The following is a 23,814-nucleotide window of genomic DNA, read 5'->3' on the forward strand; positions in this document are numbered from 1 at the left end:
GTGTTAAATTTGATTTAGTGATAGTCGAGTGTGTTTATGCTTGTCTGTGTGGATAGGATTGATTAGAATAGTGATGATGATGTCCGCTATCACTGTCAATTGTTAGTAAACACTTCATCTGGCTGATGAATCTTCACGTGACATATTACAAAGTCTGTATTATTAACTCTGTAATTAGGCACCATTCTTCTTATTTTACGGCGCTGTTGTTCAATCGGGGAACGTTCTCTGTTGAGAAGAAAAGCATGAATTTGTTTGTATACGGATTATCCATTGTTTAAATGTCCCGGTAGTCGAAAAGGAGGCAGAGCTGTTGAGAAACTGGGCACTAACCGTATCATTCAAATATATTGAATGTCACAATGTTGGCAAAGAGAGGAAGTGACGTAAGATTTGCACATGCGGGGTACCAATCAGGTTTCCGGTACGGATCGGGTAGCGACAAGCCCCACAAGTAGGGATGGGTAGCGGTATCCGGTGCCATAATGGCACATAAACGGTAGTAACCAGACCGAAAAGACCGAAAAGCAGCGCACATTTTGGGGCTTTATTTCGGGGCTTTATTTCGGTGCTTTTTTTTCCCTGAGATGTCACACACTTTGAATTCTAGCCAATCATTTTACCTTTCCAAGGATAGTAGGCGGGCCGAGGTACGTACGTTCTTTTAGAGCAGAGCTACAGATTAAAAATGCCCAAGGCAAAGCGGCCAAAAGTCTTGCTGTACTCCACAGCAAAAGATGCAAACTCAGCAGCCTGCAACAAGTGCTTTAAGCTGATACTATGCAAAGGAGGTAACACCTCGAATCTGATGAAACACCTGGCGACGCATAGCGGGGGGGTTTTAAAGCCGAGAAATGCACCGTATTTGATAGCTTGCTGCAAGAGCTCACACCGAGCACATCTAGTGCGGGTGTGATGCCTGTTATTGACCCGGAGTTAGCAACATCCCAAAAGAACCCAAAGATTAGAGTCCTGGCCCGTGTTGTTCGTGTGTAGTTTACGTTGAGTAGGCTAACCACGTTATTAAATTAATGCATGTAAGGTGAACTAGCAAACACCATTGTAGTTACATGCGGCTGTCTTCTTGTTTGATGGCAGATACTCCCTTCACCCTGGCCAAAAAGGCTAAAATTACCAAAGAAAAAGAGGGAAACAGCTAAACATGAGAGGTTTTTGGACAAAGTTGGCGTTTTTTCCATTGTTTAAGCACTGCTTCCAGCCAAGAGTGATACCATATATCCCCTATAGCTGCAGAAAAGGCTAACATTGTTATCTTTTTACAAAAAAACAGCTAAACATGACATGTTTTTGGACAAAGTGTATGTTTAAGCACCGGCACCGTTTCAAAAGTACCGGTTTGGTACTGGTATCGGATAAAACCTAAACGATACCCATCCCTACCCGCAAGGGACATAGGAGAAAAAAAATTAAGATGGACTTTTGCGACATCTCGCAAAAGTTTTGCGCGTTTTGCGACATCTTGCAAAAGTTTTGCGCGTTTTGCGACATCTCGCAAAAGTTTTAGCCCCATTCTTCAGAGGCTGCCAGCTCGAAGCCGACCGGGAGGTTGAGGCACGATGTGCCAGGAGAGCGGTGTTCCCCCTGGCTGTAGTAGGTCTCGACCTCCCATTAGCTTCAAGATGGCGGGTGTCAGACATCTCCCGAAACGTCGCAGCACTTTTGCAAATATGATATTTGACGTTTACACAGCTACATGCACGCCTCAAAATATCTTAAAAGTTTATTTTGTGACCCAGAAAGAGTAATATTACAACTAAGTACCTGCCACCGCTGCTGGAATTCAACTTTTGCGAGATCCCGAGTTTGTTTTGCGAGATCCCGAGTTAGTTTTGCGAGATCTTGCAAAAGTTCATCGTAATTTTTTTTCTCCCATGTCCCTTGCGGGGCTCCGTAAATATGCATTCTGCCAAATAATTATTATACTAAGTCATAAGTAATAATATCATAAGTGCCATCTTTATTACTAAAATTAGGGGTGGGTTTTGATTATCGATTCTGGCTTGGATAATGTGATATCGATTCGTTAAAATCCTGAATCAATTTTTTAATATAAATTTATTTTGCCGGAAACGCCAGAATCTCAGTTTAAACCTCACAAAATTTCAACAACCACCAAACAGCTAAAACAGTAAATGAGAGCAGGTACACAAAGATGTAAACACAAAGCGCGGATCCGCCAACGGATCAGAATCAGTGAGATGTTGCCTTTCTCACCCGACGGCACGGACATGGTCGGGGCTGAAAGCCGACAGCTCGCTGATTCTGATGTTTCGGCGGGTCCGCGCTTTGTGTTTATGCCCTTTTTGCGCTGATTCTAAAGCTGTTAGTTTGATCTCTCTCCAAACAATATTGGCCAAACCAGCAGCAAAAGAAGATCCAAACTACGCTTCACATAAACATCGTCATGATTTCCCTCTGACTATTGCTGTTTTGCTTCCACCACAATAAAATCACTCTTCATTCACAGGTCTCTCTCTCCGAGTGCTTTCTTTTTATAGATACAAAAATATGTAAATGTACTGATCTGAATTAAAATATTTCTGACTGTCTGAGGCAAAATTTCCCAGATTCAAATCGAATTGTTTTGTTTTGTTTTGGGCATTTTTTGTATATATAAAGTTAACTGTTGTGTAATGTTTTGTTGACTCGATATGGATGAAAGGGGATATCCTGACCTGTACAGTTATGTCAGGCACAGAAATCTTTTGTTTGTGACCAGCAGCCAATCAGAAGAAAGGTCATTTTAAATTCAAAAGGATTTAACAAGAATTGTTTCAGACATTAGATGATCTAAGAGACTTCCCCATGGACTAAAAAACTTTGTTAAGGATTATTTTGAACTGTTAATCACGCAAAGATACTCTGGAATAAAAACATGAAACCTAAAACAGAGTTATTCACACGTCATTGTTTTCATAAAAATATAATTTATAGCCATTTTAAAGGTCATCCAATTTGATTATAACTTAGAGTAACTGGGTTTCCACCATCTGTAGAACAGCATGCACTTTGTTTTTCTTGAGGAATACCTGTACACATCAAATGCTAAACTGTGCTCTGTGGCGGTATATTAGGGGACAGTAATAATATTTTTAATTCAGTTATCTCCTCCAGGCAGTGGCAACCATCAGTTTGCACCTGAATGTGTATCAGATAATATTACATAAGCCCTAAAAAAGAAGGTGGCAAACTCTCTTTCTGCAAATAAATAGATGAACGCTGAGCTTCAGAGCTAGACGCCCTCCAACGTGTGACTGGATTTAGCAAAACATAACAAGACTTTCTCTGTCCAGTGTGTGAGCTAGCTTGGAGGGTTTGATAATGCTTTGCAAATCAACAGTTTATCAAAAGGTGATGATGAATATTTTCATTAAAGGATCATTCTCTGGTGGGTATTGCAACAAATTACAAATATATCCCCTTTATCCCCCCTCCGGACCACAGGGCTTAACACCTGACCGTGACACAACAGCTGATGGGCAGCACTCCGGCGCTGTGTGTGTGTCTATGGGGGGGAATTCAGCCAAAACTATGTTGGTTTTATTTTCAGCTGTCATCACTACCTTGACTGAGGTCCATGGGGGTGACCTCACCATGGAGAACACACAGGAACGTGTGGAGACATATGGACGGATGGACACGTGTGTTTTGTGTGTATAGCACAAACATTCATGCAACACAAACTTCTTCAGAACGTTTCATCTTTATTTATTTCAGATCTACCTTGTACAGTGGTCCCTCGTTATCCAGTATTTAAGTCTGACATATTTAGCTGTGTCTGGGCCCAAACTCTGCTGCACGTCCATAAGTCAAACAATTACTGTGGGATTACTGAGAGTTGAAAAACTGTCTAAATTCTTTTGTCTGTCATAAAATGATCAGTGTGACTGCTCTACCAGGTGTAACAATTAAGTTTAACATCCAGGCATCCATGAAAATGGAATTTATGACATTTAATGGAGTTAGAAGTTAGCGTGAAGTTAGCTTTCTTTGACTTTTAATACAATACAGCCCCATATTTTTGAATTTTTGAACAGTTTGAACTCAAGAAAAACCTGGTGGGCTGGATTTTAGATTTTTTAACTGACAGGTCACAAAGAATGAGAATAAACGGGGTTCTGTCTGACCCAGTGTTCTCCTCAAGGGTGTGTCTTATTGCCCTTATTATTCATTCTCTATACAAACATGTGTCAGAGCAGATATGAAAACAGGGCCATTATTAAATATGCAGATGACTCTGTCATTGTCAGCTTACTGAAAGAGGGTGAAACTTTTTCCAGTGATTCCCGCATAGCAAGCAGGTCTGGCCCGGATCTTGTATCAAGCCGGCACTGCTGGCTGACTTCTGGCCTGATAAGATGTATGTCATCCAGATATGGGCCAGGCCTGGCATAGATGGCACTGTCTATGTGATGGCATGCCACATCTGGTTCGATTGTGGTTTAGTTTATGTGGCCAAGGCTCATAGAAAACAGGTCTGGCCGGGATCTGGCATCAAGCTGCCACTTCTGACTGATCGATGTCATGGCAGGTTGTATGTCAACCATATGTGGGCCAGTTCTGGCAATGATGCCACTGTTTATGCCATGGCATTCCTTATCTGGCCCGATTGTGGTTTGGTGTATGTGGCCCAGGCTTACAGAAAACAGGCCTAGCCGGGATCCGGCATCAAGCTGGCACTTCTGACTGATTGGTGTCATGGCAGAGTGTATGTCAAGCAGATGCGGGCAAGGTCTGGCAATGAGGCACTATTTTATGTTCCTATTTTCCTATTTTAGTTAGAAGACCCAAATGCCATGTTGCAATACTATACTGCTAAGGTAGCCAACGTTTCAAATGCAGGTTTGACAGGTTTGTGAGTAGAGATGGACCGGTCCAATATTACGTATCGGTATCGGTCCGATACTGACCTAAATTACTGGATCGGATATCGGAGAGAAATAAAAAATGTAATCAATCCATTAAATATCAAGAAAGCACCTCACAAAATTTGCGACATAGCATAACCCAGCTCATAACCTTAGTACGTCGGAGCAGTATGCATCACGTGATAGAGCGGCTGTGGCGTGCGAGACCTGTCGGCGGTCTGGTTGAGCATTTGGAGCCTCGCTACAAAACCGGCATTTCATCTCCGAGAAAGTTATCGCAGAGAGAAGTAAAGCAAGTGTGTAAGTTCATCTCTGAACATTTGTAAAGCATCCCCACGTTAAGTTTAACCCCCAATATATGGAGCGACTGCCTCTTCTCTCTCCCTCCCTCTCCTGTTGCTACTTCAGTCATGAAACTGATCAATGAGCAGCTGATCGGCTTTTCTGTCGCCACTCTCATCTCTCTTTTTTGTTTTTGGCCCACTTTGCACCAGAAAGAGGAAACCAGCGGCTGAACAAGAGCAGCAGGTTTAAGCTTGATAAGTTGTTGCTAAAATTAATTTAATTTATTTATTTTGAATTTATTTAACTTTCTACACCAGGATCCTTTTCTACATAGCTGACGGCTGGTAACTGTGCAGGGGCGAGTCTAGCAAAGTTTTGCCAGGGGGGCCGATAGGGCATTAACAGGGAAAAGGGGGCACAAAGACATACTTTTCTTTCTTATTCTCATTTAAAATGTCTAGCTTTTAATAAATAATTATCTGAATCTCACAACCAAAGTTTTAATCTGACATAAAAATGTATAGAAATCCATTACTGTATATAGTAACTATTAAGTCTAATATACCCTAGTAAGTATTAAACCCGATTCTTTGATCCCCATGATAGAACAGAGAAAACCCGACTCAGGAGTGGTCAAAACATTTATATTTCTTTATTCAATCATCTTCCAGAAGAGAGAGCCCTGCACAGCCCAAAGCAAGTTGCAGAATCTCTAACATTAGAAGCTAAAAATCTGTCTCATATAGGTGTTATTTTGGTCCTTCACACGTCACACATCGTTTTGATAAAAACAAGTCCTTATATGTTACTAGTTCCGCTTTTCTGTCTGGTTTCCTGTATTTATTAATATACTTCTGCAGCTCTACCCTAGACTTCCTGTTTTCAGTCTGGCTAAGCACTTGGTTTATGAGTCAAAAATGGCCCTGCTTTACAAGCCTTTATTATTAAAATACATAAAACAATATAATCAGAAAATAAGTACTAAGAATACACGTTTATTTCGTAACATAAGCTATAGTACTTTTTCCTTTGGGAAGGTACAATCTGTGCAATCTGCAATTCTGTGCAGGAAAGATGTTGAATCTATTTAAATATTTTGAAAAAATAATTGATTTCTGTGCATTTGTTTTACACATGCATTGAATTAAAGTAGATTATATTGATTAAGCATATAAGGCAGAGGGTGGGGGGTGGTTCCCTATTTTTCTTTTTGTTTCTTTTTTTTTGCTGGGAGTTTGCAACCCCATTACGTTGTTTAATATTTCTGCTAAGTACTCTTTAAAATACCAGAATAGGGAGGATGATGTAGGTTTAAGTGTATTAGATTGATTGGTATTGCTAAACTATGAAATATTTTGTGCAGTGTATTTTTTGCATACAGGTATAACAGAATAGCTTTAGTGTTTTGTTTTTTAAAACTTGAGGTCGTCATTCTTTGCGGTATGTGGGCCATGTGTAAGCACATTGTGTGGGCCAGATCTGGACCATACCAATTTTGCTATGTGGGTTTGAGGAGTCTTATCTCCAGTTGAACATACAGTGGCTTGGAAAAGTATTCGGCCCCCTTGAACTTTTCCGCATTTTGTCAGATTACAGCCACAAACATGAATCAATTTTATTGGAATTCCATGTGAAAGGCCAATACAAAGTGGTGTACACATGAGAAGTGGAACGAAAATCATACATGATTCCAAACATTTTTTTTTACAAATAAATACCTGAAAAGTGCGGTGTGTGTAATTATTCAGCCCCTTGAGTCAATACTTTGTAGAACCACCTGCAATTACAGCTGCCAGTCTTTTAGGGTATGTCTCTACCAGCTTTGCACATCTAGAGACTGAGATCCTTGCCCATTCTTCTTTGCAAAACAGCTCCAGCTCAGTCAGATTAGATGGACAGCGTTTGTGAACAGCAGTTTTCAGATCTTGCCACAGATTCTCGATTGGATTTAGATCTGGACTTCGACTGGGCCATTCTAACACATGGATATGTTTTGTTTTAAACCATTCCATTGTTGCCCTGGCTTTATGTTTAGGATCATTGTCCTGCTGGAAGGTGAACCTCCGCCCCAGTCTCAAGTCTTTTGCAGACTCCAAGAGGTTTTCTTCCAAGATTGCCCTGTATTTGGCTCCATCCATCTTCCCATCAACTCTGACCAGCTTCCCTGTCCCTGCTGAAGAGAAGCACCCCCAGAGCATGATGCTGCCACCACCATATTTGACAGTGGAGATTATGTGTTCAGAGTGATGTGCAGTGTTAGTTTTCCGCTAAACATAGCGTTTTGCATTGTGGCCAAAAAGTTCAATTTTGGTCTTGAACAGTGCTCCGTGGGATGTTCAAGGCTTGGGAAATCTTTTTGTAGCCTATGCCTGCTTGGGCCATGTGTAAGTTGTGTGCAGCCACGGGCCAGTTGCAGACACACTGCTGGCCCTGTGCTGGCCCAGAACAGTTTCAGTTCTGGCCCCAGATGTCAGCCTAATGTGTACCTTAATTAAGCCATGTAATAACAACATGTGCATAATAGTGCAAAAGTAACATGACAAAACTCTGTTCGGACAGTGAATGGACTGATTCTTAAATAGCATTTTTAAACTCGCCCAGATTACTCAAAGTGCTCTATACAACATTCCCCCAACCACACACTTTCTCTTAACTGAGTGCTTCCTAACTACATTCATACACACTCACACTCACGACATGCAGACTGGAGAAGCCAGGGATTGAACCACTAACCTTCCGATCAGTAGGTGACCTGCTCCGGCCTGGGCCACATAAACCAAACCATAATTAGGCCAGATATGGCATGCCATAAACAGTGGCGTCATTGCCAGACCTGGCACACATCTGGTTGACATACAACCTGCCATGACACCAGTTAGTCAGAAGTGCCAGCTTAATGCCAGATCCCGGCCAGGCCTGTCTTCTATGAGCCTGGGCCACATAAACCAAACCACAATCGAGCCAGATGTGGCATGCCATCACATAGACAGTGCCATCTATGCCAGGCCTGGCCCATATCTGGATGAGATACATCTTATCATGCCAGAAGTCAGCCAGCAGTGCCGGCTTGATACCAGATCCGGGCCGGACCTGCTTGCTATGTGGTTGGTATTTGGGAAGTTTAAAATGTTGTGTTTCTCAAGCAGCTTCTGAGTAGTGTTTGGTGGTAACAACTGGTTTGGAAGGCTGCTGTCACTGGGTTGTATCCAGGATGCCAGTGATGTACAGTGTTGGGGAGTAACGGAATACATGTACCGCCGTTACGTATTTAAAATACAAAATATGACTTCCGGTGACGCCATGTTAGACTAAGCAGCAAAAGGTCTGCCACACAAGGCAAGAAATAAGTGACAATTGAAGTTACAAGACAACCAAATAACCAGGTAAATAGAAAACCTATACAAGATGACTATGAACAAAAAACAAAGAACGTTGAACAAAGATAGCTGGAAGGAAAAAGAAGATAAACAGAGACCTCCCAGCCCAGCTAGCTTAAACACAGCTAACGATAGCCAAGGACAACCAGACCTAATGCTACTGGAAGAACTGAAAAAGCTATGTAAAGAGAATCAAGAGGGACAAAATTACACAAAGATGTCACTCGAAAGACGGGAGCAAACGGTCACAGAAATTAGAGACCACATCGCTAAACATGAAAAGCGAATTCAGACAAATGGAGGAAAGAATTAGCAACAGAAGACATGTTTATGCGACACCAGAGGGCGCTGATATACCTGATCCACCAAGACCTGGACCTCTCCGCTAAATGCGATGATTTGCAAAACAGACTAAGACGCAGCAATATAAGGATTTTTCAGATCCGTGAGGGAAGCGAAGGAAACGATATGATCGGATTTATCAGTGAGCTTAAGACTGAGAGGGCACATCGCTGACTTGGCCCCCGATCCACAGACCCTGTGACACCTCCTAGATCGATAATAGTGAGATTCCTAGACGCAGGAGTAAAAGACAAGATCATACAGCAAGCATGGAGCCAGAAGCAAGTCTTTTTTCAAGACAAGCAGATCTTTCTTGACCAAGACTATTTGCCTGACCTACAGAAGAAGAGGGTGGTCATGCTTAGGATTAATATGAGTAGACTACACTTACTAGGACCCCTTATACAAAATTGTGTAATATTGGTTATTTGAGCATTAAGCACTTTTCCCACAGAGAAGGAGGGTCACACTTCTCTGCCGCAAACCAAAAAGGGGGTTGCTCACAATGTGGACGACTGGAAGGATGGAAGTCTTGTTCTTTTTTAGTGATAAATTTCTTTCTCTCTGACATATGTTATAGACCTGAGTTCACACTGTATAGGAATTTTTTTTACTTATGTATTAATCACATTATTTTATTGTATAATGCCTTGGTGCCACTGGATTCTAGCATTTCTCACACTCATACAGTAAGACAAATGGTGGGGATCTAGTAAGGAAGTTGGGGGATGCAGACAACACCACAGGAAGAGTTTTTTGTCTCTTCGAGGACTCTGGGAGGTAGCAAGGGAGTGTGAACCTTAAGGTGTGAAACAGCTGTGTACTGCCTTTTGTTCCTGAAGAAGGTATTTAACTGAGAGCCATGCTAGGCTCAGGGAGACTCTGCTGACCGTCTGCCCCGCGGTCATGCAGGCTCTCCACCAAGCCTGGTTGTCTGTTCTTTGTGTGTTTTGATTAAAGAATGTTAGCTACCACTCACCGCTCGTCTGCAAGCTTTATTTAATGGAAAACTTCCACAACAACACTTTCTCTTACATTCAATTGTGTTTTAAGCAATAATTTAGATAGATTACCAGCAATAACAAGACCCCAGTCGAAAATGTCTAGAGGTGTCTCAGGCATCATCGCCGAACTGGGACCAGTAGATGTGTGGAGATATCAACATCCTATGGATAAAGATTTCACATTTATGTCCTAAGTGTGTGGAAGCCACACAAGAACAGATTTTTTTCTGTATGTCAAAAAAGAGACAATAATTCAATCAATTACTATATCTGACCGTAGCCCAGTTACTAGTGAAAATTGATATGGGAATGTTTGATTATTTTAAACACTGGAGACTGAACGTCTCATTATTACCAAACCCACAGGTCAAACAGGAAGTACAGTCTGCTCTATCTGAATACTTTGCTATAATGCTATGGGTGATCGTTGCTCAAGAGTTGGCAGTTCGTCTTGTAATCGGAATGTTGCCAGTTCGAGCTCGGGCTCCGACTTTCTCGGCCATTGTGTCTTTGGGCAAGACACTTCGCCCGTTGCGAAGTGGTGGTGGTCAGAGGGCCCAGTGGCACCAGTGTCCAACAGCCTTGCCTCTGTCAGTGCACCCTTGCCATCACCAGTGTGTGAATGCATGGATGACTGAATGTGTAAAGTGCTTTGGGTTCCTTAATTCCTAGTAAAGCACTATACAAATACAGGCCATTTATCACTGCACTTAAGTTTCACTAAAATCTGAGCAATTCCTACTTTAGGAGGAGAGGCCATTCTTGTGAAATGTGAACACAAGGTGGCCCAAAAAACTCAGGGGAAAACCTTGATATTTCAGTGATTTTGATGTTGTGGCTGTCAGGTGCCTGTATTTTTACTTCTCTGATTGCCAAATAAAGAAAATGGAATTTCGAAAGCCTGTAAGTGACTTTTGTGGTTACTAGGGATGCAACAATACTATTTTTTTCATATACTTGGATCTGAGTACTTGCCGATACATAGTAAAAAACGATACTTCTACCACACACACACACACAGAAAAATGCAATGAATTGGAAGATAGATTTTATTTTATTCTCTGTTGATAAAAAATAAAATATTAATAGAAATGGCCACAAAAATAAAATTTCAAGTGAAAAATAAACACTTCTGTTCAATTATTGCAGTGTCCACATTGTAAACAAACAAACAAAATAACTAAAGTATTTTTGCAGTCTCCAGCTTTCAGAGAGACATAACATTAATTAACCTATTGCAGAGTATCCAAATTGTAGTGAAAAAAAATAACTGAACCCTTTGGGTCTCTTTCCCGCTTTCAGGTTGAAAAATAAACACTTCTGTTCAGAATAAAATAAACACTTTTGTTAAATTATTGCAGAATGTCCATATTATATCCAAACAAAATAACAGTGAACTATTTTGCGTGACACTGAGCTGAACAGCCTTTCACTATCAACACTTGTGCATAGTGCTGAAAGGTATCTGTCCGCCACTTTAGCCAGGTTCGGGAACTGCACTTTATTAATCATCCAGTATTGTAGTGGTTTGTCTTCACGTAAAATTGTGGCCTCTCCAAGATATGTTTCTAACTCTACACTAGAACCTACCGCAGCTTTGCCCACCGATGCTGATGCCTGCTCATCTGTAATTTCTTCAAACATGCTGTCCAGACTAGTTGTGGGCTGGTCACTGCGTGCTTTTCTTGAAGGTGGGTCATTAAGGTCATGATCCTCCTGCTTATCTCCAGGCAACCTTAGCAGTTCAAGTTTTAGCATCTCTTTGGCATTTGCAGCAGTTATGGTGCTGGAGAAAAAACGATTTGTATATCTAAAACAGAGAAAGAAAAAGGTTAGCTGACAATAGGTTTGCTTACCTTTTTTTTTTTTTTTTTTGCAGTAACATAGTTACATACACAGTCATATTCACACACACAATCACATTCACACACAGTCAGACAGTTACAGTCACACACAGCCAAAGTTACACACACAGGCATACACTCACCTGAGATTGAGTAGCATGGCATTGCCATAGAGTGGGTTTTCCTCCACGTCAGTGAACCGCATCCTGACAGCTGCAGCCAAGGTTCCCTTCATTGCTTTAATCCCACGGTCCTCATCAGTCTCCCTTGTTAGGAATCTGTGGAGCACAGTGACGGCTGGAATAACATCTGCAGCCATGGCATCTGAAGAGCTGACTTTTCGAGTTAGCTCCTCGAATGGACCCAGGACAGATATCACCTTCTCTTGCAGCGTCCACTGGTGAGCCATCAGCATATCAGTTAGTCCATATTCAGACACGAATATTCCCAGAGCCTGTTTCTGCTCGATCAATGTCTGTATCATATAAAAGGTGCTGTTCCAGCAGGTCTGAACTTCTTGCTGGAGCCGCCTCGCGGGCTGGTTGACCTGTAATTGAATGTCCTTGAGACGGGAGCTGGCCAGAGCAGAATGTTTAAAATGTCCAACTATTTTGCAGCCAACTGCCATCGCATCAGCAACACTCCTCTGTGACAGAAGGCCCTCATGAACAACCAGCCGGAGAGTGTAAGCAGTACAAGGTAGGCTGGGCAGCTCTGCATTACTCATGGCCTTTATCTTGTGTTGTCCTGGAGCACGACATAGACGGACGTTGTTTCAGTATATCCCAGGTCTGAAGCATGATATCGAAAGCAGCTGCAATGGTTTGGCTGGTGTGCGAGCCCCTGAATGACTTTGCATGTAGTGTGATTTGATGACAAACAAACTCTTCATCAATCCACTGCGCCGTTAAACTGAGGAGTGATATCAAGGACACACTGCTTGTCCAAATGTCTGTAGTGAAACTTAAGGCTGAAACCTCCTGCATGAGGTTATGCACGTGTTTTTCTACCTCTTCAAAAAGTTTTGGCACCATTACGTCCGTGATGTATGGGCAGCTGGGAATCTCATATCGCGGTTCGAGTATGCTGAGAAGACGGCGAAATCCTACGTTTGCCACGACCAACAGCCAGGGTGATAAATTGAGTCAGAGCCTCTGTTATTTTAACTGACCGTGGATTTTCTCTTGACATTTTTCATCGCTTTTCCAAAACCTGAGTTAACCTGGACTGTTCTGGTCTTGCATTAGCCTTAGCAAACTGGGTGTATTCCAGCGCATGACCTGTCCTCTCCTTACCTCCCCTGGACACCTTATCAGTAAACAGTTTGCACTCGGCCTTGCTTCTGTCATCTTCAAAACTTTTGAAGAAAGTCCACACTGCTGACACCTTTTTAGCTAGCTACAGGAGCCGCCAGTCTCACTCACCTAACCCCCTAGCGACATGTCCCCCTAGTGGCCAATCTAAAAGATTACAACAGAAAGTACAGGCCACCCTCTGAGTCATGAAATAAGTTGGTATTGGTTCATGGTATCGGTTAACTTTTATGAGTATGAGTACACACACATTTTATGGTATTGGCCCCGATACTCGATACCAGTATTGGTATCGGTGCATCCCTAGTGGTGACATGGCAGTACTAAAATTTGAAATGAGGTCAAGCTAACCTCAAAATGAAAGCATGGAGCCCTGCTGTCACACTGCTACAAAATATATGAACACATTGCATTTATATTTTAACACTGCTTTTTAGAACATTTCATAAAGTACTGTGTTAAATTTTATGTTAATACACCATGTTTACATGCTACTACTGCTACTGATGTAATAATGTTGGTCACTGAGCAATGTCATGGCCCTAGCAGGGCCTCCTCCTGAAGGTACTTGTGTGGGTGTGTCCTTCAATCTCTTCTGCCTGAGGTGCCACCTTTTCTCCTTTACACAGCGGACTCACATCAGTAATTAAAGGGATTTAAATCCAGGAACAGGTGAGCTCTGGGCCAGAGTGCCATGTGAGTGGTTACAGCTAGTGAGCTGGGTGGTTGCAGCTAGTGCTCACCACACTTTTGTTTACAGACCAAAAAAAACAACCCAAAACAGACTGTAAATATAATGCACAGTGTAAAGAAGGAAGTGATTTCAGTTTAACTATAATCACCACTCGAGCACAGAGAAGCACTGGAACAGTGTAAAACTTTTTGAGGTTCTTCTTAAACTTTAAACCTCTCATATCACACATTACAACTTTTTGTTGCTTTTTTGTGCTTTCCTACACTATCCATTTCCCCACATGAATCTGCACCATCTGCCTCTCCTGCCCAATAGGACCACAGGTTTTTTCTAATAGGGCTTTGGAGCGCGATGTCACGAGAGCGGGCTTGGTTGAGGCGCCTTGTTTCTGGGCCAAACAAAGCGCTAGCGAAAGAGGAGCAAAAGCACACAGATAACACCAGCTATGGTTCGTACTTGCTGTGCGGTCGGTTGTAATGTTAGATTGTATGACCAGCAAGGGAATAAGCTTGAAAATGCTTTATCTTTTCGTTTTGATGCATTCTCAATAATCCAGGAAAGTAAATCTCCAAAAGTTGATTCTGTTCATCTGGACGTAGCGTTTTGTGGGAGAAATGTTTCGTCACTCATCCAAGTGACTTCTTCAGTCTCAGCTGACTGCAGGTTTTCCCAATCTTATAAACAGTACATTTGCATAATGACTGAAACCAGCCCACTGAAGGAACAATGGGCTGGGAGGTCAGTTCCTTAATCTTAATTATACAGATTCTCATGACCATTGATTAACAACCACTAACCAAAACCCACTGATCAATGGCCATGAGTACCATTCACAGAGAGTTGGGGAATGGCTGCAATCACAGCATTGTAAGATGGCGAAAGATGTACCGTTAGGCCCCCTCCTCGATTCAGAGATGGTCTTTCCCTTTTCACGTAAATGGCCTCCTTGACTCCGTGCTCAAACCAGCGTTCCTCCCTGTCCAGGATGTGTACATCCTCATCCTTGAAGAGTGTCCACTGGCCTGTAGGTGTGAATAGACTGCAGAGTCCTGGCCTGACGAGGTAGCTCTTCTGTGTTGTGCCATCCACTTCGCCAGAGGTTGTTTGGTTTCCCCAATGTATAAATCCTGGCAATCCTCCTGGCACTTAACAGCGTAAACTATGTTACTCTGTTTGTGTCGGGGGACCCGATCCTTGGGGTGGACCAATTTTTGGCGCAGCGTGTTTTGGGGTTTAAACGCCACAGAGACCCGGTGCCAGGACTCTGCAGTCTTTTGTTACCTAGTGGCTACACAAGCCAGGAAGTACCAGTAACCGGATTTGGTGTGTGGTAGTAACAGGTAAATGAACATTTTTTTAAATTATTTGGATATATATGAGTGCTTGTGTATAAATACACAAACAATACACATATGCTTTCAATTGTGTAATTTAAGTGATCTAGGTAGCTCTGTTTTGGAAGTTCAGTTAATGCTAGAAATGTGCTTTGGAGTTTGTACGTGCTTTATCTCTAGGGGCCACCACATATATTTATATATAAATAAAACCACTCTTTTTTTTACATTAGTAATTCCTTTTGTGCATAATTTTATATTATTGTTAATAATAAATTAATTAAAGCAACAAAACAACCAAAAAGAAACACCTGTTCAGCTAATTGTTAATGCAATGTGGTGTATTTATTCATGTAGATATCATCAAGATGACCTGGTGAAGTTTAAACTAACCATCGGAATGGGGAAGAGAGGTGATGTAAAATACTTTGAACATGGCATGGACGGTCTGAGTATTTCAGAACAAAAACTCAAATAGACACTAGTTACAACCAAGGTATGTAGAAGAGCATCTCTGAATGGGGTAGAGCAGCGGAAGACCACATTGGGTGCCACAGGAAACTGTTGGAGTAGATGTTGTATAGGTGCTAAATATATTAAAAATTGTAGACTTATATAAAATCTTCACTTTTGAAACAATTTCAAATACAAAAGAATGTTCACTGAGATCTACTACTTGGCTCTTTTTTTCTAATTTGATTACTGACCAAACTTTCTTCCTCTTTGGAGATTGTTAAAGTTGTCTTTCAGCCAGCTTCTATTTCAGACAACAGTGTTACTGCCACCGTGCGCAGTGAGGTCATGAGAATCCTAATCATCACCCCTTTTGGATGCCAGCCATCACCCAACATCTGACTGACAAGTCATATGACATGAGTGTGGGGTTACCTCAGCCGTTAGTGGGAGTCCCTACACCCACTCTGTTACATGCCCAGCAACAGACAGATGGAGTTTAAATCATCAGAAAGCGAGGACACAAAGTGCTCGCAGTAACCCACACCGGGCAAACCTTGCTGCTACACATGTTGGGTTAATAAATCTCTCCACAGCACCGCCACTTTAATAAGCTTTGATATTTTTGACAAATGACTCGGAGATAAGCGCATCTATCTGCTTAAGCTCAAATGCTTATGTTGTTGTTTGTATTATTATACAAAAAATTTCAGCGGCTGCTTTTGAATTATTCTACATTGATGTTAATTTGTGGTCTTGTGTGGAAATACAATATTGATCGGTAACAGCTGTGTACACCAGCACTCTGACAGCTGATGTCATCTCTGAGGTCCAGTTAGCCAGAGAGTTTAATAAGAACTGATGAAAATATATCACTACTGGCTCAAGCAGAAAGCTGCAGTCACTCAGCACCTCGAGTCTTAGCTGTGGTGACATGTGCAAAGATGTAAAACAATTTATTATGCCAGCACAATAAATGTTTAACTCTGAATTTGCAATTATTTTTAAACTTATTCATTCCTGTGAAGGCACATTCTGAATCAAAACTCCTTTTAAAATCTTTTTTTAAATGATTTCATGAAGCAAAACTTCTTTTTAAAGTTTCCTGAAGGTCAGGGCTTGCAGCAGTCAAGTCCAAATGTGGTTTCATGTCTTTGTTTTGACTTAGGTATGACTCAAGTCCAGGTCTCCGGTCACAAGGCTGCAGCAGCAGCACAAGAGCAGACGGCAGCAGCTGTTCGAAGGGTCAAACTTGGCCAAGTTATAACCCGAGTGTTTAGTAGGTGGAAATTTCTGTAACACTAAATAAAACCTAGTGAGACCACACAAGATAGTCCTTACATATACATAAGCTCTTGCTAAATATCTACAACTATTAATAACAATTATCAGTTATGCACGCCGGGAAAATTCAAAATGGCATTTCTCAAAATAGCATAGTGTATAAAAAGCCCATTTCCCCCTAGTAGCTACTCGAATCAACTCAACTCAGATTTACTGGTTTTCCATTAAAACCCAGTAGGGGTGGGTTTAAATTTTATTTTCCAATTTAAATAGATTTTAGCTTGAATAATGCAATGTCGATTCATGAAATCCTGAACTGATTATTAAATATAAATGTATTTTGCCAGAAATCCCAGAATCTCAGGTAAAGCCTCACAAAACTATTTCAACAACCACCAAACACAAAATGAGAGCATGTAAACAGATTCCGCACAAAGTTGTAAACACAAAGCACAGATCGTCCTTCCACCATGGTGAACGATCCATATATGGACATCTCTCAAAGCCGGCAGCTCACAGATTCTGATGCTGCAGGTTTTGACACTCTCCGACTAAAATGCACTGAACATGCAGCAAAAGAAGATCAAAAGTACACTTCACTTTTGATAAAAATCCTCATTAATTCCCTCTTACCTTTGCTGTTTTGCTTCCATCACCATAAAATCACATTTCCTGCACAGCTCTTTCTCTCTCAAATCTCTGTTTTCTGCATTATTCGCTAGCTTATTACGCGCCAGTCTACCGTTGTGTGCAGTGCTGTCAGATGCAGTTTTTTTTCTTTCAGAAATGACCTCCGACAAGAAAGCCTCATTTGTTCTGTTCACCAAAAAAGTGTAAACTTTTTAAAAATTATGCCAAATTGCAAAACGATGTGTCTCTAATAAAACTTTTGTAACTTTGCTCTGCTTCACTTCAATAGCATCAGGTAATATTCACATGTTGCTTCATGGTTTTCTTCATTTTTTGTTCTATTGCAAAATATTTTTAAGGTTATCTGCTATAAAAAGCCAGGCCAGGAAAAGCTTCATGTTTTTCTGTGTTTTATCCTCAGTTACTTTGACACAAAGGCATCTGCTGTACACCTTTGATGAAGTCTCACAAGTGTCAGCTTTGTTTTTATATATAGATATAAAAATATGGATATGTACTGATAAATGATCAGAATTGTAATATTACTGACTGTCTCAGTCAAAATTGAATTGAATTGAATTGAATCAAATCAGAATCGAATACTTGGTTTTTTGTATCAATTTCCTCCGTTGCCGGGTTTCAAAAATGGCGGTTTTGATTTTTGTGAAGAAGACGCTCACATGACTCATCAGGTGATGCTCTGACCAGCCAATTGGTGGCATGCAGTGTGACAACATCACATTTTAGTACCTGCTTGGCAAACCGTGGCGAGTTGATCCGATTAGGCACTAATGGAGAAGAAGCTTAATTAACAGAAAAGTAATAGCTAATAGCATTACCCCACGTGACCATATCATGCCAATAACTGTAGGTTTGTATAATGCATGAATGCTAAATTTCTCATATTGTTTATGTGTAGCTAGAACATGTTTACACTTACAGAGGTCTAATGTGGCATTAGGAGTGCTATAAGAAAACTTTCATGCTACAGTAATGTGCTGTAATACCTCAGCATAGAGCATCTGTGCAACAATACATGTATCGGTATTGAACTGTTCGATACAGTGCTTTCGGTTCGGTACACATATGTATCGAACAATACAAATATTTTTATTTATTTGATCAACTTTTCTTGTGACGATGCTGTCTGTGTTGAGAGCTCAGTGGATCTGCGTTCAACTACTCCGCCTAGGCTGCACTGTCGAGTGCAGATCCACTGAGCGCAGCGCAAGCTAGCAAGATAGAAGCTAAGCTCGTTGCAACATGGCAACTGCCTCAACGCTACCCGAAATTGAACCTCCCCCATCCTCATTCAGATCTGGCGTCTGAAACTATTTTGGTTTTCATGTGAAGTATGACCCTCATGGTAAGTGCGTCATGGACAAAAGTAAAACAGTATGTCGGATGTGCCATGCAATGTTCAATTACATTGATGAGAACTAGTGCGTTAGCGCAGTTAGCTCATTAACGTGTTGACGCCGTCCAGCCCCACACACAAGGCGATCCGCGGGAACTCGTTAACGGAGATTTGCAAAAACAACAAGCACGCATGCTACAAACTTTACCCGAGTCATTTGGACAGCCATTAGCACATGATTCTGTGTATGATTCAATTCTGTGTATTGTTGCACCCCTATCCACTGAGGCTTCATGTGTCTGAAAACTGAGTTTTATTTGCGTGACGCAGAAACAGATATTAGAAGCTAGAAAAGTTTTTAAGTCGTGTGTCATTCAGATAATTCACTGCCCGGTATCCAATCTTTTAATACATCCATATTCTTACAGAAGTCTGGACTGTCACTTCTGAGAAACCAAGCTGAGTGCAGATGCCATCCTCAACAAGCCTTCAGCGGGTGATTATTTGATACTTAAAGAGTAGATTTTTGCTAGTGTTTTATATTAATGCCTCCTAGAAATTAATGGAAACACTTGAGGTTAACGAGTAGGCCAAAACCACGAGGATGACCATTAAGACAAAACTTCTCATGTAAAATCTTAGGAATCTCTCCCATCTGGCATTATGGCGAGCTCAAACGAGATGGATATTGGAAAATGAGAGTGATACCACATCATGTCACAGCGTGTGAATATGTGTATGCGCCTAGTTCGAGTTACATCATGACACAGTGGCTTCAATTACAGTTGAGACTTTTCATCACCATCAAGGTATGTGTCATCCCGTCTCAGACACACTCACACATTCGACACTGTATCAACTGATATAGTGAGCTAGCTATAAGACGCTGACTATTTTAAGACACAAAAACAGATGAATGTGGAAAAGCTAATAAAGGCTTTTGCAAAGGCTTTATTGATTGCTCATTTCCAGTGCCTTTCATCATTTTTAATTGCTGAAGTTGATGTGCGTTTTTGACTGTAAAGCCAAAGGAAAGTTTGTAGCCTTAGCTATTCTTAACCACACACTATTTAAAAATCATGTCACTAAATCATGGTTTTGTACTGTGACATCCTGTCCACAGTTATTACACTTTAAAAGCCTCACTCTGAGGCGGGACTGGTTGGTGACCCAGAAATCCTTTTCACAACTGGATGAACTAATGGAGTCCAACACAAAGTGACCAGGATGTGAGGAAATGGCACTGCCCAAATATAAAGGATAACCACGCCAAACTGATCACTTTATATAGATTTAAAACCATTATATATATATATTTAATGGATTTATTTTCATACATTATTGTACATATAACAGATAATGCTAAATCCATTCATTTATCATCATCATCAGTGTGGCACCAATAGGGCGCCTCATCAACAGCTCAACAGCCCGCTCTGATGATGGGGGCGGGGGTCCCCTCTGTGTGAGCCTAAAGCGTGTGATGCAGGATTGTCCAATATTGTGACAGCCATATTTCCTATGATTGTCATATTTTTGTGATATGCATCATCAAGAATAATTGAACTGAAAATTTGCTAATAATCAACAGAAACATTTGGATTATTATCTTAAACAGTAAAAAGTCAATGTTATTGTGGTTTTGCAGACATGCAATTACTAACCATGTGACATTAGTGTGTTCCCCGTTTTGGATGACTGGATTCTATTACTTGAATGATGGACTTTTGTACATTTTGCCTGTATCTAAATTAGTATATGTATGCATGTAGGCTGCAACGCTAAGGCACAACTTTCACTTGAAGCCTCACCTTCCACCTACTAATATATATATATATATATATATATATATATATATATATATGTGTGTGTGTGTGTGTGTATTCTTAGACTTGAGGTTTTAAGATTTCATGATGTAGCATATACATAATGTATTGGGGGTTGAGCTGACTCAAATTTTAATTGTTAAATGACATGACACAGACTTGGACTTAGGTTTGAGGAACACAGTAAAATCAGACAAAGTGGATCAAGATTGTCTGGAAAACTACTTTAAAGCGTCCCGGCCAACGGCCATGGAAGGGCAAAGCCACAAAAGACAATGAAAATGAATGGTGTGAACTCCAGGAAGAATGTTTGCACATTAAAGAGGAAAAGTAAAGAAGAAATAATGGTAAAAAGAAATTAATTAATTAATTTTAAAAAAGCAAAAACGACAAAGTGGAGAAAAGGGAACAGCTGCTCTTTTAAATCCACTGGTTTGGATGATAACCAGCATCACATTTCACAAACCAAAACCCTCTCAAACATTTACGAGGTGTTTGGTCATATGGTGAGTATGTAGGCTAAATGCGTATGTGACTCAGACAATGTTGCTATAAGGTCAGTGTGTCTTTGAACTGAAGGAGCGCTTAGATTTCAGTATCTTGCATAATCACATAATCTAAACATAGGAAATTAGTCAATATTTTTATATCAGTGGCTTAATATGTGATGGCAAAGGTAAGATAAGGTAAAGGTAAGGAGTGTAGCTCAGCTCTGGCTCTTTAGCTTCCTATAGATAATTGGTTTTAGTTTTATAGCATACTGACAGCTTTAATTTGGGCACACATGGCCAGAGAAGCTCTGAGAAACCCACTGTACACCACCTGTCCATGACCTGAGCAACAGCTGACAGAAAACAGCAGAAACAGATGGTGCAGCCTTTAGCAATTTGAGATGTTTTAGTAGAGTTAAAAACAGATTTATAGCACAATAAATACTGAAATCAAGTCAATACACAACCTGTAAAGAAGTTAAAATTTGTGTCATTGATGTCTACCACCTGGTGGGTAAAAAATATAATAATTGCAATTTAATCATCATTGATCTGTCCAAATCTGTCCCACCACAGTTAGCCTAACCAGCATCAAGCCATGTAAAAGTAAAAGATGACCAGAGTCACCACTTTTCCTAATTTTTGGCACTTCCCAGATTCACATATCTTTATCCAAGGCACTCTCTCGACGGGATCTCTTTGGATCTAAAGTGCCATCCCTTTCTTATTTTATCCTGTCATATATTTGGATGAAATTAGCATAGACCTTCTTAACTTGTCTCCAGAATTGTGCTTTATGTGGTTGTGTTGAACTTTATTTAAAAAAAAAAAAAAAATCATTAGTTGATGCTTAAATCTGATGCTTAAAAGTAAAGATTTGTGCTAAATATAATGGAGAGGTTGTAGCACAGGAGGTACAGCAGATCATTTACTAATCGGAAGCTTTGTGGTTTGATCCCTGGCTGGTCAAGTCTGCATGTCATACATCTTTGGGCAAGATGGTAACCCCAAGTTGCTCTTTGATGCATCCATCAACATGTGTTAGATAAAAAGCACTTCAGTATGAATGGGTGAATGACAGATGGTGTGTAAAGTGCTTTAAGTACTCAGCTACAATAGAAAAATGCTATATAAGAACCAGTCCAATTATTCTTTAAAAAAAATCCCTTCATGCAACACAGATGAATGAGAACAAGGAAAACAAAAAAAGACACAAATGCACTCAAGCAATACATGTTCATGGACTAAACATTAAAGCCAGAGATCCATTCTGTCATTCTCACATTCCACACGAACTCACCTCTACACTTCATGCTATTGTCTGTATACCAGTGCTTGTAACTGACACTGAAGATGTTTATGATGTGATTATTGTGGGGATAGGTTAATTGAATAATCCAAATTGCCACTAGGTGTGAATGTGCGAGTGAATGTGAGTGCGAATGGTTGTCTGTCCCTGTGTGTTGGCCCTGCGACAAACTGGCGACCTGTCCAGGGTATACCCTGCCTCTCGCCCTATGACAGCTGGAATAGGCTCCAGCGCCCCCCGCGACCCTGAAAAGGATAAGCGGAAGTGAATGGATGGATGGATGGATGGAAATTCCCTTGAAGGTTTCCTAATATATCCCATTCAAAGGAATTTCGGGTATTTAGGGTAACAATGAACATCAAACATTTGTGCCATATTTGAGGAAATTGATGTTCAAAAATACAGACAACCAGAAAAGAAAAATCATTTGGTCATGGCTATCACCAGCAAGCACCAAGCAGTTTTTGTGTTTTTATAGAGACTCGAAGTCAATAGACAAAGAAGACCATCGAGGTCTGCTTTGTTATGATGGATGTGCCCATCAAAGTCATACAGATGACTATTTCTCACTTACAAGTGCAGTCGGCCTAGTAGGACCCCCACCCTTCTGTCCATGGGCTCATATCAGTTGTATATTATGGCAAAAGTTGTTTATTTTTCTCACATGAGTATCATGAGTATCTGGGGTTTACCTTTCTTTACCGTCCTATGTTTTTATAATATTTTAATTAAAAACTATCATTATAATACAGTTTCTAGCTTCATATTTTAGTCACAGCTACTGATAGGTTGCTGGTTTGTGCAAGATTTCCTAGATTGTCCTTTAATATGTGTTTTTATTATTTAATTGGAGCACCTGCAGTCTTCTTAGCTGTCCCTTAAAATCAATTAGAATTGTTTTGATGGCATAGTTTTAAGTCAGGAATTAGAGAATACTTCTCAGTGGGTATCTGACTTGGATGACTTCCAGTGCCTCATAGGTGAGAACCTAGGCTCTCTCAGATACATAAGAGATTATGTATCTGGGCTGGCTGGCGATGTCACCTTGAAAGAGATGAAGGCGGCAATCTGTGACACAGTCTGAAGCTCTGTTTAGACTGCCCAGGACTCATATAAATGGAAGAAGATGGATGGATGGATGGATGGATGACTCTATTCTTTAAAAGTCTAGATAAAAAAGTACAGTACTTCAAGCTTGAATGTTTTATAGATTTTGCATAAATGTAAAACTTATAGATTATGGGTGAATGAGTGAATACATGAATTAACAGACGAATGACCAAATGAGTGGGTTTCATTATGGAAATAAAAGGCTGCAAACTGCAGTGAATGAGTGAATGGGTGAATAATGAATGAAACGCTGAGAAAAGAGATGGTGATAC

General features: G+C 40.7%; 2 protein-coding genes across 2 annotated transcripts in view; both read right to left on the reverse strand.

Annotated features, from left to right (window-relative positions):
* Positions 1–23,814, reverse strand: part of LOC102796996 (uncharacterized) — a 61,772-nt gene that overhangs the window by 36,135 nt on the left and 1,823 nt on the right. The window lies entirely within an intron of this gene.
* LOC118455163 (zinc finger BED domain-containing protein 4-like) lies at positions 1,330–20,621 on the reverse strand. Its single transcript, XM_035913209.2, has 2 exons — positions 11,885–20,621; positions 1,330–11,707 (listed from the first exon to the last, which is right to left on the reverse strand). Exons 1-2 carry the CDS (start codon positions 12,466–12,468, stop codon positions 11,269–11,271), a joined length of 1,023 nt encoding a protein of 340 aa, XP_035769102.2. The 5' UTR covers positions 12,469–20,621; the 3' UTR covers positions 1,330–11,268.

This window comes from Neolamprologus brichardi, chromosome 3 (assembly GCF_056152115.1).
Source record: "Neolamprologus brichardi isolate AB-2024 chromosome 3, ASM5615211v1, whole genome shotgun sequence".
NCBI lineage: Eukaryota > Metazoa > Chordata > Actinopteri > Cichliformes > Cichlidae > Neolamprologus > Neolamprologus brichardi.